The following is a 16,188-nucleotide window of genomic DNA, read 5'->3' on the forward strand; positions in this document are numbered from 1 at the left end:
TTCAAGCGATTCTCCTGCCTCAACCTCCCAAGTAGCTGGGACTACAGGCGAACGCCAACACACGCAGCTAATCTGTGTATTTTTAGTAGATATGGGGTTTCACTATGTTGGCCAGGATGGTCTTGATCTCCTGATCTCATCATCTGCCCGCCTTGGCCTCCCAAAGTGTTGGGATTACAGGCGTGAGCCACCGGGCCCGGACTGTTTTTGTTTTAATTTAAGAGACAGAGTCTCGCTCTGTCACCCAGGCTGGAGTGCAGTGGCATGATCTCTGCTTACTGCAACCTCTGCCTCTCCTGCCTCCTGGGTTCAAGCAATTCTCCTACCTCAGCCTCCTGAGTAGCTGGGATTACAGGTGACTGCCACCACACCCGGCTAATTTTTGTATTTTAGTAGAGACTGTGTTTCACCATGTTGGCCAGGCTGGTCTCAAACTCCTGACCTCAGGTGATCTGCCCACCTGGGTCTCCCAAAGTGCTGGGATTACAGGTGTAAGCCACTGAGCCTTGCCTGTGAGTAATAGTTTTTTAATTCTTTGTATCTCCCTTCTCCCTCACAACGCACATACACACACACACACACACACACACACACACACACACACCACTGCTTCTTTGGACTTGTTAGAAATAAGGAATGGGATCATTACTGAGCTATCTATATCTATCTCTTAGTGGTTTCCTTGACAACACTAAAGTTTGGAAATTACCATTTGTAAGGATCTAAATTCTTAGACCAGGAACTGCCTTCTCCAGATGGTCTAAGGACGGAAGACAACGAGTTTATTAAGGGTTTATTCTTCTAGTATTTATTCATTCACTTCTTCATTTATTCACTGTGTTTCCCAAAAGCCACTTGTCACTGCATGTAATTGCCTTTTATTAAATAAGTAAAAAGTGATACATATAAGCACTTAGGACAGTGCCTGGTCGATAGTAAGCATCTGAGTTATCTGTTACTCATTTATTTCATTAATTCTAAAATACACCTTTTTCCAAATTTTAAAATCTCCAAAATCAGGATACAATTTTCAGTCGAAGGCACTTAGAATTGAAGAAATACTGTATTGTTTATTGTTGTTCTGCTCCACTTGGCTGGAGGCCTCTTAATGGCTGGGGTTTCTTCCTCCTTACACTCCAGCACCCGGCATGGTGTGGTTTGGGTGGAATGAATGAAAACATGGATGAAGGCTTTCCTGATACCACCTGCTCCACCACACAGACAGCACTCACTTTCCTTGGAACTCGTAAGGCTCATGGTCAGACGTCTTTTCTGGCACTTCTTATATTCTACTCTGAACTATGGTTGAGTGCCCATGTCACCTTATACCAGTGTAACGAAGGCAGTGACCCTGTCCTATTTATCCAAGTATCAGCATTGCACAGTGCCTTCCACATCGGTGCCTCAATCAAAGTATTTTTGGTCCCAAGAAAATGCACAATGTCAGCTTCCCTGTGGTCTCTAGTTGGCTGGCTGTGAGCTCTGTGAGGGCGGTGATCAGGTTCCTCTCATCTCTCGTCGTATATAGTAGGTGCTCAATAAGTACTGAATGAAGAACTTGTCCACACCCACCCTGCTTCACTCCCAGCCCAGTCTGACACAGCTTCCCTCTCTAAGTCCATCATGAAGTGTGCAATGACACATGTGTTTCCAGAACCAACATAACAGCAGCAGCAGCAGTTCTTCAAAATTCCTGACTGCAACAGAAGTGGTGGGGAGGTAAAAAGGAGTCTGTGATTCACGTAGAAGTTTTCTCTGCTCAGAAAACTCTTGCTCTGGAGCAGGGACCATAGCTCTTAAAACTCCCAGTGCCAAATTTAATCAGAATCTCTGGGAGTGAGACCCAGGGAACAGTATTTTTTGTTTTTATTCTCAACACACAGCTCACGTTGAGGTCTATTGTAACCTGCAACACAGAAATTTCCTCTAAACAAATTCAGTGTGGGGTGACTCTGGACTTTGTGAAGGACTCCTTACTGGAGGTCTTTGGAATGGAGAGCTCCCCAAGGGACCATGAGAACGTTCATACCTTTCTCTAAACCTCCTGAGGAGGGCAGGTGCACTGTCTGGGCCTGTGGCTGAGCTGGGGTTGTGTAACTGTCAAGCCTGCCATAGATTTCTGGGCAAGACACTGGAACACCTATGTCCTCTCTCTCCACCCCTAGCTATGACCTCAAGCAAGTCAGTCCCTCTCTGTGGAACTCAATTTCCTTATTCGCAAAACAAGATTGCTCTAGTGTCCTATAGCTCAAAAGTTTTATAATTCACTCTAGCCTCTCAGGTGTTAAGAGGTGTTGTTATAGTTGTCTATAACAAAAATTTTAAAAAATCTTTTCATGTGTGGCAAGAACAGAATTATTTTTTAGGCCGTGAGATTTGAATTCTTAGCTGTTTTTTGGCCACCTAATTAATTTCATCCAGCATTTGTACCTGTATCAATATGGAAACATTTACTTCCTGTTTTTTGAGGTGTGTACAGGTGTGAAATGAATTATCCTAACTTGTATTTTCGTTAATCAGAAAATACTTCTAGGTAAAGATGAAGTGCCTCTAAAAGAAAATATGTTCAATCTTCACCTAATAAAGCATTAAATGAATTTCTTATATTTGAATTCTATTTAGATTTTGCCATAGAAGCAAAATAGCTGTCTGAGTCAAGTGATTTATTCTTTTTTAAAAAGGGACAGTGACTTTAAGCAGTACCTGTCTATTAATCAGTCTTCCGAGTAAGCACGAGGGAATTGAATGTAGAACAAATGGTAAGCCAGCACTACAACAGCAGTCAATAGTTTATTCTTAAAAGCTTCCCTGAAATTCATTCTGTCTAGAATAATAATAGCTAACATACCATGCTTATTATGTGCCAGGCACTGTTCTAACTGAATGTATTATTAGCTCATTTGATCTTCACAACCGCCTTCCTGGGAGAATACTGTATCCCTCCTTTTTTTTTCTTTTCTTTTTTTTTTTTTTTGAGACAGAGTCTCACTCTGTTGCCCAGGCTAGAGTGCAGTGATGCGATTTTGGCTCACTGCAACCTCTGCCTCCTGGGTTCAAGCGATTCTCCTGCCTCAGTCTCCTGAGTAGCTGCAATTACAGGTGTGTGCCACCATCTCAGCCTTCCAAAGTCCTGGGATTACAAGCGTGAGCCACTGCGCCAGGCCCATCATCCCTCTTTTACAGAAGAGGAAGCTGAGGTCAAGTAACTTGTCCAAGACCACATAGCCAGTACTTAACCACTGCATTGACTGCCTTGAGGAAATTCATAAACAATTTTGCAGGTGAACAGATTCTGATAACTGAATGTAGATTTTTCGAGAATTATTCAAATTATTTAACAAGCCTGTACAATGCCTAGCATTGTGCTAGGCTAATGTTTCCCCAAACGAGTTCAAGGTCTTACACAATCCTCCTTGCCAAAAGGGTTACTGGACCATTAAGTCTGGAAGATGTCCTAAAATTTAGCCTGCTTTGGGAGATTCAGAATTACATCAAAGGTTCTGTGAAATCTTACAGGAAAGATATCCACGTGCTTACCTCAGCTTTGCCAACCACATTTACCTCTGGAAATTCTCCTCTCCATCTCCTGTGCTCTACCTCTACCTTCTTTTGTAACACCTATAAATATGAGTTATTGTACTAGACACTTAAGGCATCTAATGAGCTTGGCTTCCTAAGCCTAAGAAATGTGATGCTTTACCTGCTAAGTGTTATATTGATGCTTTGAAGAATGGCTCTCATTTCACAGCAGTTGAGTAACTTAACACAGGTACGCTAGTTAGTGGTAGAAAAGGGATCCAATGGGAGGGTGTGACTTCAGAACTCATGCTAATCTTAGCCACTACTCCACTGGGCCACCCTCTATCTAATAACAGCTGAACATCTTGTCTGGATGGGAATCTACCCTGCCCCATAACATAATGCCGTCAGCTGCGCTGCAGGCCCTGCTTTGACTGCAGATCACGGTGCTAGTCTTACTCTCTAAAGCCAGGCCCTTCCCTGTCTCCCAGTCCTAGCAATTGTATTTCTGCCCCATTGTTCACATGCATGTCTCTTTTTCCTTGGGACCCAGATTCCTCTGAGATAGGAGTCTAGCTTTGAATCCCAATTGAGTGGCTGATCCTTAGAATTTGCAGCTGAACGTGCCTGATGCTAACTGCCTGTTCTTCCAGTCTCCTGCTGTGCCGTGCTCACAGGGGTCATAGTGACTCTATCTGGGCTTTCCCTGGGGCTGTTGGAACCCTGGTTATTGAAGTGCCAATGCTCAAGGAAGCTAAACAGTTAGCTGAAGAGGCAGAATTCATGAACAGGAAATGATGTACAAAGTGCTAAAGGAGACGAACTAACAAAAGTTCAAGATGGTCTGGGACAAAAAAGAAAAATAAACTTGAGCTGGATATGAAGGGTGACAGATCTTCCAGTAGAAGGGACCCAGAAGAGTTTGGAGTGCAGGCAGTTCTGCAGGGACAAGGATTCAAAGACAAGGCTGAGCAAGTGTTGGAGACAGTGGGTGCAGTTGCCTGACTGGTTCTAATATGCTGGCTGGAGTGTTCAGGGGTATGGTGGAAGGGAGGATATGAAGAAAGGCTGGGAGCTCACAGAAGGTTTTGACTTCCAAAGAAGGCAGCATACTACAATAATTAATTGTACTGTTTCCTTCACATACAAGGCTGAAGTCAAAATTGGCTCTGTCACTTATGTGACCATGGAGAAGTCACAACCTAAGCCTGTTTCCTCATCTAACAAATGGGGACAATAGTACTAATAACTCATAGGGAACCGAGGATGAAATTTGAATTGAGAATGGATATCTAAGGCTTAGGACACTGCCTGGTGAAAGCATAGTAAGGGAGCCTTCAAGAGGGCTTTACCAATCCGTAACCACTGTGTGCAGGTTAAAAGAAGCCTCCTTTGTGGAGAACCGTGAGTGTTCAGCTGGCTCCTCAGGAAATTACATGGACAGCCTGACTGGGTTAGACTGCAGTGCTTTCCTATCTATTTCTTCACTTGGTCCTCCAGAGTGCTGCCACCTGGAGCCTGAGCATTTCCTGTTCTGCAGCCAGGACTTGTCACCTAGACAGGTAACTGGGAACTTTGTGCAAAACTAAGGGACAGTTCCCAAATGCTGAATGCTCGGTGCCTATGAGAAAATGTCATCTTCCATGGAAAATATCGAAGGCTATCCATGCTGGACATATAAGGGTCTGGGGCCCTCCTTTGTGACCCAGAAACTTAAAATGAAAATGCATTCTTTGGCGAGGCACAGTGGCTCACGCCTGTAATCCCAGCATTTTGGGAGGCCAAGGCGGGCAGATCACCTGAGGTCAGGAATTTGAAACCAGCCTGGCCAATGTGGTGAAACCCTGTCTCTACTAAAAATACAAAAATCAGCCAGGCGTGGTGATGCAGGCCTGTAATCCCAGCCACTTGGGAGGCTGAGGCAGGAGAATCACTTGAAGAGGTTGCAGTGAGCTGAGATGGCACCACCGCACTCCAGCCTGGGCGAGAGAGCAAGACTCTGTCTCAAACAACAACAAAATGCATTATTGAGATGGGAATCGTGGCACATGCCTGTAAGCCCAGCTCCTTGGGAGCTTAAGCCCAGGAGTAAAAACAAAAACAAAAAAACCCAAAAAACCCCAGCAGGCTGACTCACTTTTTAAAGATTAAGGGATCGAAAGTAAATAAGGCTGTGCTTCCTTCTTAAATCTTATCCTCAGGTGAAGTCAAAGTTTACTTTGAAGGGAAAATAAGTCCCCAAAGGTCAACAGAGAGTCTGAGAAACTGTAAAGATGGGAGGGCTTCCTGTCCACTTTGCCTTGGGACCCAGGTTCTGGGGTCAGACTGAAAAGCTCCGAGATCATCCTGTCCAATGGCTCGCAACCATTTCCCACCTCTGACATGAGCTCCCTGTGGCTGTGACTCTCAACCAAGGAGAGAAAGGTGGAAGTGTTGTTTAAAAAGCTCTTCAGGAACATGAAAGGCAGGCTGGTAGCCTCCTTTGAGACTCGCCAATTAGCAAACCTGTAATCTTACAGATGAAGATCTTGAGGTCAGAGAGATGGAGTCTGCCCCAGCATTAGGAACAAACAGGACCAGCACTAAACCCAGACCACCTGACTCCCAGTCCCTGACCTTTCTTTGACTTCCATAGTTTTTTATCGCAGACTGGCAAGTCTTTCTTTGGAATTCTCCTCTTCCCAATCTCCCACTCACAATCTGAGCACACTCTGAGCACAAAAACAGTACACCTGGTAAGTGCTCCTGATATTCTACCACCAGACCCGTTCTGACAGAACTAGCAACGGGCATCCTGGCCGCACGTGTGATTCCTGAATGAAGAGTCTAGACGCTGGCTGGGTTACAATCGCCACTTTCAAAGTGCAGGCAATTTACTTTTGCCTGGTTTTAGCAGTGACTAACAATGTAGGATCAAGTCAGGCTTTAGAGAGTCCTTGTTATTTCCACATCCTTGTACTCATTTGTGAGCCTGGTAACAAGTATGCAGTGTCAACAGTCCATCCTAATGAGCTGTCGCAACTCAACAGCCAGGGCAGAAGGGAACTGGCTGAAGAATCTGTGTGCAGTTGTGTAGCTCACTGAATTCTCACGGTCTTCCCAAATTCTCTGATTTCATTTGGAAATTAGCCCATCGAGGCTTCCAAAAAATTTATCCTAATATTCCCAGGAAAGAAAATTTGAGGCCTACTAAAGTTAACTTGGGAAGTTAGTTCTATTTCAAGATATCATGGAATCAAACCTCCAGGCAAGAGCATTTCAGGTCTGGTGTTCTCTGAGAACAAAAGTAATACAGTTTATGTTAATTTTACCTAATTGTAAATAAGGGGGCTGTTTTATACTGAAAACAACAACTCAGAATACCTTGCTCACCCTAATACACCTCCTGAAGACAGTGTATCATGTATCAGTTATCTATTGCTGTGTAACAAATTACTCTAAAACACAGTTGCTTAAACCACAAACATTTATCATCTGTTTCTGTAGATAAGATATTTGAGAGTGGCTTAGCTAGGTGGTTCTGGCTCAGGGTCTCTCATGAGGTTGTGGTCAATGCATTGGCTGGGACCACAGTCATCTGAAGTTTGGGCCTGGAGAATTGCATCCAAGATGTCTCCCTCACATGGCTTTTGGCTGGAGGCCTCTGCTCCTCACTTCTAGGTCTTCTCCATGGAGTTGAGTGGCCTTACAATATGGCTGCTGGCTTTCCCTAGAGTGACTGATCCAAGAGAGAGTAAGGAGGATGCAATGCCTTTTATTACCTAGTCTCAGAAGTGACACACCATTTATTTGTTGGAAAGGAATCACTAAACTCAGCCTGTACTTAGAGGGGATTGAAGTGTCCTGTCTTAAAGAGAAGCATATCAAAAATTTGTGGATAGATTTTAAAACCACCACAGATGGCAAAGCATTATTTTCTTGTTAACAGTAACTTACCAGTGTTCACCCCACCTTCTAATATTTTCAAATTAATGTTTTTTAAACCAGTATGGTAAAGTATCTGTCATGTATTCAGGTAGAGAATTAAAATATACCAATATCTGAAAAGGCAAGTCTGCTTATGATAAATTTCCTGAAGATTAATTTCACATCATTAACCACAACCCCTCCCCCAAAAAGCTCAAAATATTTCTTAAGCAAGAGAGGCTAATGGTAACTTACAAAGGAACAGAATAATCACTGCATCAACTATCTTTCTTTTTTCCAAATATCTACTAATATTCACTTCTTTCCTTCACAGAAGCCAATCCATAGTAAAACTTTAATTCCACTCCTACTTAAGGAATACATAATCGATATAAAAATTGCACTTTTTTTTTTCTTTTTTGAGACGAGGGTCTTGCTGTTGCCCAGGCTGGAGTGCAGCGGTGCAACAGCTTGCTTGCTGCAGCCTTGACCTCCTGGGCTCGAGCAATACTCCCACCTCAGCCTTCTCAGTAGCTGGGACCACAGGCTTGTGCCACCATGCCTGGCTAATTTTTCTTTTTTTAATTTGTAGACAGGGTTTCATCACGTTGCCCAAGCTGGTCTCAAACTCCTGGGCTCAGGCAATCCTTCTGTCTCAGCTTCCCAAAGTGTTGAGATCACAGGTGTGAGCCACTGCACTCGGCCAAAAAACTGTACACGTCTTTAATGCAGGTCATACTGTAATTGCTTCCACCTAGTGGATGAAAATGGTACTAAAAGAGTTTGAAAAAATATATAAACTTCCCTCATTCCTTCATGACTTACACACTTCTGTAATTTTTTACAATCATATCACATACTTGATGTATATAGGTAGCTTACATCTCAATAAATCCTACAAATTCTTCCTATAAAGCAAAAACTCTTTTATAGATATACATTTTCATATTTACTGCCACCTTTGGAATTCTTCTGGCCAACAACCTGGAATATTGCTAAGAACCAGGAAATAAGCCAAACAGTCTCCTGGCAGCCAACAGTGTCACAGTGTGCACATACTAGAGCCCTGTCAGACTGACAACTATAAAAGCAGAGAATAGTTGGATGCCTGGCACATGAAACTCAACGAAGCTCTGTTAAAGGAACCAATAAAGCTCATGCATTTTATTCCAAAGCAGTCTTTCTCCTAGAACCTCGTTCCTCTTTCCTACCTTAATACACAAGTCCTAGAAATCTTTCAGAATGAATTCTAATCTTATAGCTAAACAGAGAAGAAATGACTCAAGAAAGTTCATTTTGGTCAAGGTGTTGAGATTGACAACTGACAGCAAATAAGACAAGTGCTGGAAAAGACACAAAACCAACCACAGCATTCTTGGGGCCAGTCTGGGAACATGCAGTATAGACAACTTGAGTTTATAATATCTGTGGGGTTATCAAGAAATGGTTATTGGCTAGGCATGGTGGCTCACACCTGTAATCTCAACACTTTGGGAAGCAGAGGTGGGTGGATCACAAGGTCAAGAGATCCAGAGCATCCTGGCCAACATGGTGAAACCCCGTCTTTTTGTAATTTTGTAAAAATACAAAAATTAGCCAGCGTGGTGGCACGTGCCTGTAGTCCCAGCTACTCGGGAAGCTGAGGCAGGGAGAATTGCTTGAACCCAGGAAGCAGAGGTTGCAGTGAGCCAAGATTGCGCCACACTGTACTCTAGCCTGGAGACAGAGCGAGACTCTGTCTCAAAAAAAAAAAAAAAAAAAAACCCAACAAAAAGGATGATTATCATATACCACTTAAGAACGTAACATTTATGAAAAATTTTTGAAAAAGACTTTTAAAAAGTTTCATTGCTTAAAAGGATGAGCTCTTAATCATTTGGAAAATGTGGTTATTCAGAAAAATCAGTTTCCTGAGGGCTCCAAACAATAAAAGCTTAATAGCACACTTCCAGCAGATTTAACTACAAAAATAATTTCAGTACTGTTATACACACTAAGTGTTTTACTACAATCACTCACATTAAACAATAAGGGTCCTCAATTAGCTGTGTTTTATTTACTTAATTTTTTTAAACAAATGGAGCTTTTTTGGGGATAGCCAGGGTACAGTAATCCTTAGCTCCACCCCACCATCCACATATAATTCCGTTGACATTAAATAAGCAAAAATAATATTCCTGCTTGGAAAATTCAAATTTTACAGGAAGTTTAAAAACTGAAAAGTACAAGTCTCCCTCCTAGTTTCTATACCCCTGACAGACATTCAAACAGAATGACACAGACACACCCAGTTCCTTAGTCCCCTTCCTCAGCAACAGCCACTTAACACTTTGAGATGTGTTCTTCAAAAACAAGTATTAGTGCACAAAAACACATGTCCTTTTGGAAATACAGACCCCTGGAATTTACCCATTCCCCCATCATCAGTTTGCACTTTAAAACACAGGGTTTTTGGTGGATTTTTCTTAAGATGAGGTCTCCTCTTTTGCCCAGGTTGGAGTGCCGTGGCACAGACAGCTCACTGCAGCCTTGAACTCCTGCCTGCCTCAGCCTCCCAAGTAGCTGGGACTATAGGCATGCGCCATTGCAACTGGCTAGCACAGTTTGTTTTTTGTTGTTGTTCTCTCTCTTCAAGTTCTGAAAATTAAGCTAAAAAAAAAAAAAACCCAAAAAACAAAACGCCAAATTCTACTTCACAGGTTTACTTTGTGTTAAAACAAAAAAGGTACCAAGTGTATTCCAGTTTCAAATATCGATGATTTTTCCAACTGAAGGGAACAATAATTTCTTTTTCTCCTACAAATCTTGGTTTTTAACTATAATTTAGTCTTTCAAAGGGCAAAAGTTTGTTATATAATCAGTTCAAAATGTAACTGAATATCTACTATGTGCAAAGCACCATGTGCTGTGTACAGGCTAACACACAGCTCCAACCCATGGAGAGCTTGCTGCTAATACAGTAAAGGAGGGAAGGAAGGCGGAAGAGAGACTGAGAGTAGACAGAAGGAAATGCTATTATAGATCACTGAAGGCTGAAGATGAGGCTGGGGCAGTGCCCAGGTTAAATGGAAAAGACAGCAAACAGCTAACTGGAAACAACACACCTAGCGCTCACTCCTGCTTGCTTCTCAGCCTTCTCTCTGCTTCCTCTACGTTTTTCTCACCTATCCTAAGCTGTCTGAGCTTGATTATTTCCAAATGATTTTGAACCCTCCTCGACAACAACAGGACTGTGAACTTGGATTAGTGCTTAAGCCCTGAAATTACAAAGGAAAGCCTAACAATAAACTCATGACTGCACAGAGACTGTTACACGTGATTCTGTTATTCTTTAAAATGTTTTCTTCTTCCCTAAGGTAGGGTGGGGTGTAAAACCATGGTGGTCCCACCCACACCATGCAGATAAAAAAGAAATAAGGTTAAATTCAGATGCTTTAAAAAAAAGAGTTGAGGAGGGATTTAATAAAGATACATGTTCTTCTAAATTCTAAAACCACATTAACTCTGGAGAGGGTGCATATTCATCTGTTCCTCTTCAAGGCAAAGAAAACAGAACGACAAATACAATTCTAGCTTAAGCACCTTACAATAGTAATTACAAAAAGTCTGTGTCTTCAATCTAAATGAGCCAGAACTCTAAAGAACCGACAAACTTGTTCCTCCTCTCATCTCCATGGCTGTGGTCCTCTCACAGAAGTAACAGAAGATCAAAGCAGGAGAAAAAAGGTACAAAAGGTCAGCATGAGTAATATTTTCCCAGGCATTTACATATGTAAACATTATTTGCAAATATTTTAGGGAAATATTTTCTTTGCTTTTAGGCTGAATCTACAAAGACACTCAGCAGTATCCTTATGAAAACAGAAACAATATGAAACTGAAATGGTTACTATAGATGTGATATTAGGTTTTCCTAATTATATGAAAAGTCTATTAGTAAATAGCTTAGAGTGCTTCTTGCTTCAAAATATAATAATTTTACATGTGAAAGCTATCCATTTCTGATGAAAATTCTGGATGACATTAACATTGAATAAATATTTATTGTGATTTTTTCCCCTGTGGCATAAGGTTGTTTATTTTTCCTAGCTCTCCAAATGACACAGTTGCGGAACCTCTTTCAGCTGGTCTTGCCTGAAAATAATAAAGATTAAAGATATGAGAAATAGATAGATAATACACAGCCCCAATTAAAGCCCTTAATGCTGTCTTACATTACCCCTTCCCCCAAGTTAATAAACAATAATCTGAACACGAACCCACTAAGAAAAGTGATCCATCATAGTAACGTTACCTGTGACTCATGATATTTCCATCCTATCATGTAATAGATCTGATATGTGGCGGGTACTGAACCATCTTCATTTCTGTACATTTCTAAAAAGACAATAATGGTTAAAGTCTGAAAAAATGCAAGTAGGAAAAAATTTCTGCTCAATAAAGGTCATGTTCTTCAAAAAGAAGTGGGTACAAGGATACTTGTAAGATTCTGAGAACACCTTACATGAAAAATTCTTAATACTGAGGGTAAGGAAATAGTAAAGGCTGTCTGGAAAAAGCTACAGGATCTGTGTTTTGAGAGGAAGGACAAGAAGTCTGAGGGAGCCTTACTGGGAATGGAAAATGCGTTGGCCATGTGAAGGGAATCAACATGATACAGCACAAGTGCCTTGGTGAGGCGGGTGAAAGAGTGGTCGCCCCTTACCTCTGTACACCGCCGCAGCTGCCAGCATTGTGTCTCGATGCAGCAGGGCTTTTCTATTCCAAGAACAGTTACTCTCACCCATACCTACAAATACACTACAGGTAGTTTGAGATAATACAGCAAACACCTTGAACAGCTCAATACCACAGACTTAATCCCATCTCATCTAACAGTGTACCTGTCCTCATTCTCTAAGGGTCATGTAAACCTAAATCTCATTTCACTTTCAGATTATAACTAGGTTTCTTAGTGACTCTAAAGCGAAACCACTTGAAACTTTTTGAATATTAAGACAGGCAAGTGAAATTTCAGGAGGCAGCTCCACAATGCTTTACCTGCCAGCAATGGTCTAAAGTAAGCCCGCTGGGCAAAAGCCAGGTGACTGCCACCCCAGGTGAGTTGTCAGCAGTTGGCAAGAACTTTACCAAGGATGTCACATCTCATGCTTTTAGCCGCTCTTTGGAGGAGGACAGGTCAGTGCAACAATGCCTCACTCCTAAGCCATAATGCAAGTATGACTGTGAAACTTGCAAGATGGCTTTGAAACTCATTAGATAGTACCAAAGCTACTATGTGTTCTCAGATTTAAAATATTTTACTTATTTTTACTAATCCCACATTAGGAAAGAATTATGTGCATTCTTTTAGAGGCACTTCTCTTAATGTTTTAAAATTTTTAGACTTCCTTCCTTCAAGTTCATGGTGAAAAGCTAAGTTAAGCATTATTCTATGGTTCATTTAAGATTAATGTTGTATATTTGATTTTTCTTTATACAAATACTTAAATTTACTTTGAGCACATTTTAAGCCAGTCTGCAAAATTAAAAGAATTTCAGAAATAAAAATCCTTCATATGTATTCTCTAGATTAAACTTTACTACATGATCAAATGTTAGTTTCTTAGTTTTTTCTACTTTCACAAATCAAGAAATGAATAAACTTACCAATATCAGTATTCTTTCAGTTTAAAAGTAATAATCTACCATATTTTCAACGGTCTTATTAAAAACAATCAACAAATGAGCTGCACCTAAACCTTTTTCTTCTCTTTAATCTCAAAAGATTTCTACTATTCTCTAAAATAATGAATCTCTGCTACTAAAATCCTGTAAGTGTAACAGCCCCAATTCATGAAGATTGACAGACACAAACTAGTAGGTTAATTACCATCCAGAAAAAGGTGGATCATATTCTTAGTGTCATGAAGCAGCTGGATGACCTTGGGCCAATCATCTGTGGTCTTTAAAGTGACCAGACTAGATGCTCTGTAACGGCTTCTAGTGCTCACATTTTAACCATATCATGTGACCAGAGGTAAACTGGGTCTCATATTGGAGGAGTCTGTTGGTCAGGTATGGTGCTTTCATTTCTGCTCAACTTCTTGCTGCTATGGCTTAATTATGCATTAGTTATGGACAACACCAGTAGAAAAGAGATTTAATTTTTTAGACATAAACATGTGATGCACTAGAAATTCTAAAATGCCTTCTAAACAATCAGTATTAGGATATACTAATTAAGATGAGTAAGCATAACACTCTCTGAAGGTCTGACCTACATCAGCCATACAGAAATTCAAGAGCACTACTGCAGAGCACAGGGGGTAACTGCGCAGCACTCCAACCTTCCCTCACAAGCCACTCACACTGCCACACTGAAACTCCCTTCTTGCGGAAGCAGTGTGAGGGTGGTGGAAAGAATCTGGACTTTGGGATCACACTCCCAGTTTTAACTCTTATATAACCTGTGGCAAAGTCATTCAACCTCTATCAAATTCCAGTTTTGCCATCTACAAAAGAGTAACACCTCCTAATGCATGATGGGGGACCTCTGCTGAAGACCACCTGGGAAAAACTGAAACTTTGGGACTTCCGACTCGCCCTGGGCTTTGAGATAACAGAAAAATCTGGCTAGTAGGTTAACTGTTTAAGACTCTCACAGTGTTTATAAGGTGAAGTTCAACTGCTTATCAAAAACAAACCTAATTTATTACGGTTTACTCAAAACAATACTGAGTATTGTTTAAAAAAATAACTGAACTTACCTTAAGACCACTGTGAAAGCCTTGAAAATTTCTCATGCATTCATCAGCTGATATGCAGCTTGTTTTGTAAAATTAGGTCAACATTCTGGACTTTTTTTCTGTGAATTAATAATAGCAGCTTAAATGAGACACAACACAACCATTAAGAAAAAAAATATATCACAAATGTAAAATACCAGAAACAAATTTGGAAGTAACATGATCTTCTAGTCAGCAGAGTAGCACACCTGAAAGTTTCCCACGGTCTCCCTGCCTCCATCATCCCCTGACTATGCTTCTTCCCATCTCATCTGCCTCTGACTTTTTCCAAGGCAGAATGGCTAAGATTTCAGCATACAAATCAGGCTGTTCGACTAGGTTTAAATCCTGGCTCTACCACTCACTAATTACATCATCTGGGACAAGTTACTTAACTTCTGCCTGGGTTTCCTCATACATTAAAAAAAAACAAACAAACAGATTAACCATGTTAGCTCTAGTCTTCCCTTCCTCATAAACTATGCCTCATAAACAATGCTGGAAGGTGAGCTTTCTAACACACACGAATCTATCTCATTTTCTCTCCTCTATGCAAAATTCTTCCAAGACATTACAATGCTAATCTGAAAAAAATCTAGAAGCCTCTGATCCTATTCATTTCCCATCATCTCCCCATTCTACATACTCAAGGAATACTGGATTATGGTACCATTCCTTAATCAAGAGAGTGAAAGATGAGCACATCCTATTTTACCTCCATGTGGATGCAATGTTAGCTCCCCTAAACCTCAACCCACCTTTCATTCTCCGGGCAAACTCATTTTCGTTTAGGTGCTGCCTCTTTTGCAAAAGCATTCCTGACCCCCCTAAGCAGATTTAGGGCCTTTTCCTCCTATGTTTCTCCTTGTACTTTATTATAAATGATTTCATTTTACAGTTGAATGTATGAGTCTGTCTCTATCTTTGTGTTCTTCTTCTCTAGTACAATATAAGCTCCCTGAGATCAGGAACTATGTATTTCCACCATTGGCTCAGTGGTTGGCACATGGGTAGATGCTCAATAAACGCTAAGTGAAGGTATATAAAACCAACCTGTTAATGATTACATCTATTTTGTTAAATATCATTTTATAAGTGTAAATAATTCCTCTGAATATTCCTAATGATAAGATGTATCAAAAAATAAGATATCTGATTTCTGTAACAGGCTACAGTTAAGAAAAAGAAGCACTAGGAAAGCATCTGAAAGTATTAGGCCATAGTTCTGAAAATATATGGTCTATTTAAAACCTTCAGGAGACTCACACCTGTAATCCCAGCACTTTGGGAGGCCAAGGTGGGTGGATCACCTGAGGTCAGGAGTTTGAGACCAGCCTGGCCAACATGGTGAAACCCTGTCTCTACTAAAAATACAAACATTAGCCAGGAGTGGCGGTACATGCCTGTAATCCCAGCTACTTGGGAGGCTGAAGCAGGAGAATTACTTGAACCCAGGAGGCAGAGGTTGCCGTGAGCCAAGATCGTGCCACTGCACTCTAGCCTAGGCGACAGAGTGAGACTCCATCTGAAAAACAAACAAACAAGAAACCTTTGGGAAAAGAGGGGGTTATCAATTTGGAAGGAGCACAAGGCTACCTTCTGGGAGACTGAAAATGTTCAATATTTTGTTCAGGATGGTGGTTAAAATACAAGCAGCTGTACCTTTAAGATTAATACATTTCGCTGAATATACATGTTAACCTGAATTTAAAGAACCACATACATATCAAATACGCAGTATAGGACTCTGAATTCAAATTGTAACTACAGATTCAGTGTGACCATGGACAAGACACTTAACTTCTCGATGCCTCAATTTGCTCACCGGTAAAATTAGGGTATTAGAAAAACATCAGAGAATTGTACTAAGCACAGAGTTAAGCGCTGTTCATATGTTGAAATCAGTGGGAAGTAACCTTTTCCAACGGATAGGTCTAATTTCTAGTATTTTTCTCTTTTCTTTCTTGAAATGAATCATGAACACAGATTCTACAGC

The 16,188-nt window shown here is 41.0% G+C and overlaps 1 protein-coding gene across 7 annotated transcripts in view; it reads right to left on the reverse strand.

Annotated features, from left to right (window-relative positions):
* Positions 1–11,448: 11,448 nt before the first annotated feature.
* NDUFAF5 (NADH:ubiquinone oxidoreductase complex assembly factor 5) overlaps positions 11,449–16,188 on the reverse strand; it is a 33,889-nt gene continuing 29,149 nt past the window's right edge. For 3 of the 7 annotated variants that reach the window (XM_058432842.1, XM_058432837.1, XM_032142158.2), the window contains 3 exons: positions 12,131–12,214; positions 11,720–11,802; positions 11,449–11,559 (listed from right to left, as the gene is read on the reverse strand). In XM_058432842.1, the coding sequence (XP_058288825.1) occupies positions 11,467–11,559; positions 11,720–11,802; positions 12,131–12,214 (260 nt within the window). In that variant the 3' untranslated portion in view covers positions 11,449–11,466. Of the gene's footprint in view, positions 11,560–11,719; positions 11,803–12,123; positions 12,226–14,174; positions 14,273–16,188 lie in introns of those variants that run through there. The other 4 variants (XR_009211451.1, XM_032142159.2, XR_009211449.1 and 1 more) reach the window with 4 other exon arrangements.

Source organism: Hylobates moloch, unplaced genomic scaffold, assembly GCF_009828535.3.
Source record: "Hylobates moloch isolate HMO894 unplaced genomic scaffold, HMol_V3 SCAFFOLD_21, whole genome shotgun sequence".
Taxonomy (NCBI): Eukaryota; Metazoa; Chordata; class Mammalia; order Primates; family Hylobatidae; genus Hylobates; species Hylobates moloch.